The sequence below is a fragment of the Psammomys obesus genome, unplaced genomic scaffold, assembly GCF_907164565.1.
Source record: "Psammomys obesus unplaced genomic scaffold, mPsaObe1.curated_primary_1811, whole genome shotgun sequence".
Taxonomy (NCBI): domain Eukaryota; kingdom Metazoa; phylum Chordata; class Mammalia; order Rodentia; family Muridae; genus Psammomys; species Psammomys obesus.
The window spans coordinates 1-1,717 of NW_026593197.1; the positions used below are offsets into that span (position 1 = coordinate 1).

Here is a 1,717-nt window from a genome sequence, read left to right on the forward strand (position 1 = left end):
CACACACACACACACACACACACACACACACACACACACACACACACTGGCATATCCTAACTTGTGAACATACACTCTTCATACAGGCACACAAAGGCATACACACCATCTTTAGGCTTTGTAGCTGATTCCATGTCTGTACTTACATTTCTAGTCTATAATTTTCTCTTTGTCATCCTGAAAAACACTGGTTCAGCAAAAATAATCTCTCTTCTTTACTTACTTTTCTGCTCTTTCTCCCTCCCTCTCCCTTTCTCTCCCTACCTCCATGACTTTAATGATGCCTTTCTCAGATCAAAAACAATCCATCCTATGTCCCAACCACTTCTAAGGCCCATTTTAAAATACAAAATAGTTATAAACCCCTTACTTCTGATCATCTACCTTTCTAAGGCAAAGTCTGCCCCATTTTATTTTCAATTATTGCCATTCTTAAAATACGCCTACCATCTTGAACCAAGTTGTTCAATGTGTACAGGTTTTATCCATGTTCCTACTCCCCTATCCCATCATAAAAATAGTTGTTGCCCATTAAATATAGTTTTCATATGAAGAAACATAACTGTGAAAGTGTTTCCCTAAACTGATCAGTCAACAGTAAAAGCAGACAAGGTCCTAAAGCTAATAACCCATTTGGTTTGGCTCTCTCCCCTACCATTCTCAACCTCCTACTGTAGAATTAGATTGTATCTGCAACATGAAGAGATACTGTCTTAAAAATACGGATTTTATACATGGTGACCATTAAGTGTTCCCAATTAAAAATGATTACATGTAAGAGACTGAATCATCACTGCCCCTCTTGGAGCAACTATGGAAAGAAACACCATTTGTTTTTATAGCTGCTGGCAAAAATGGAGTCAACCCAACACTTCTAATGCCTCAGTCGAGGAAGGAGTGGGAAGCTGGTGTGGAGGAACAGCCTGTGTGCTCTAGGCTGCCCCAGCCTGGGCCCTGTTTGTTGCCTTGGAATGACCACATCACTGTTTGCTCCTCATCACCACCCAACCAAGGCTGGCTTCAGTTCTGCCCACAGCAACTATGTTGACTCGTCTGTCATGTCTGTGTCCCTTTGGATCAGTTGTGGAATGGTCCAAAGCCAGGGGCTTCTTTGAGTCACAAAGAAATCCTTTCCTTTCTGACTTGGGTCTCAGATTTTGATGGGTGAACTTCCTGTTCACTTCGATTTATTTTGTTATTGTTTGTTTTGTTTTTAATCATAATGTATTGCAGCTTCTGGTCTACATGAGGATTGTTGAGCTTGTATGCACTTTAATAAATAGTCCATTAAAATGCTTCTGACTTGATCATTTCTTTGTTTCTTTGCTGAAACTCCTTTAGCAAAGGAGTTTCCTGGGCTGAAGGAAGTTTACTCATTGTCCTCCTCCTCCTGGTTGGCATAAATCCCTGCCTCCCAGCGCAAGGCCAGAGCACTCTTTCTCCGATTAACCCGTGTGGCCTCCAGGACCTGAAAAGAGAGGGGGGAAAATTAACACAGAGTTCACATGACACAGCTTCCTCCTTTCTTGCCTTCATTCCATTTCCTCACTCAACAAGACACAGGATCTGGTACTGCTTGGGTAGGTGACAAGCAGCAGAGAGTGGACAAAGGTAGGGAAGTGACTTCATTTCAAAGCCCAAATCCGCTTACTACCTGACCCATGGTTTCCATTATTATTATTATTATTATTATTATTATTATTATTATTATTATTAT

General features: G+C 41.0%; 1 protein-coding gene across 1 annotated transcript; it reads right to left on the reverse strand.

The window, feature by feature from the left end:
• Window positions 1-8: 8 nt before the first annotated feature.
• LOC129683538 (A-kinase anchor protein 2-like) lies at window positions 9-1,470 on the reverse strand (the record flags this gene model as incomplete). The annotated part of the gene is given in 1 exon segment (XM_055616251.1): window positions 9-1,470. A coding segment is annotated over 1 exon segment (101 nt), but the record flags the coding sequence as incomplete, so codon positions are not given.
• Window positions 1,471-1,717: the final 247 nt, after the last annotated feature.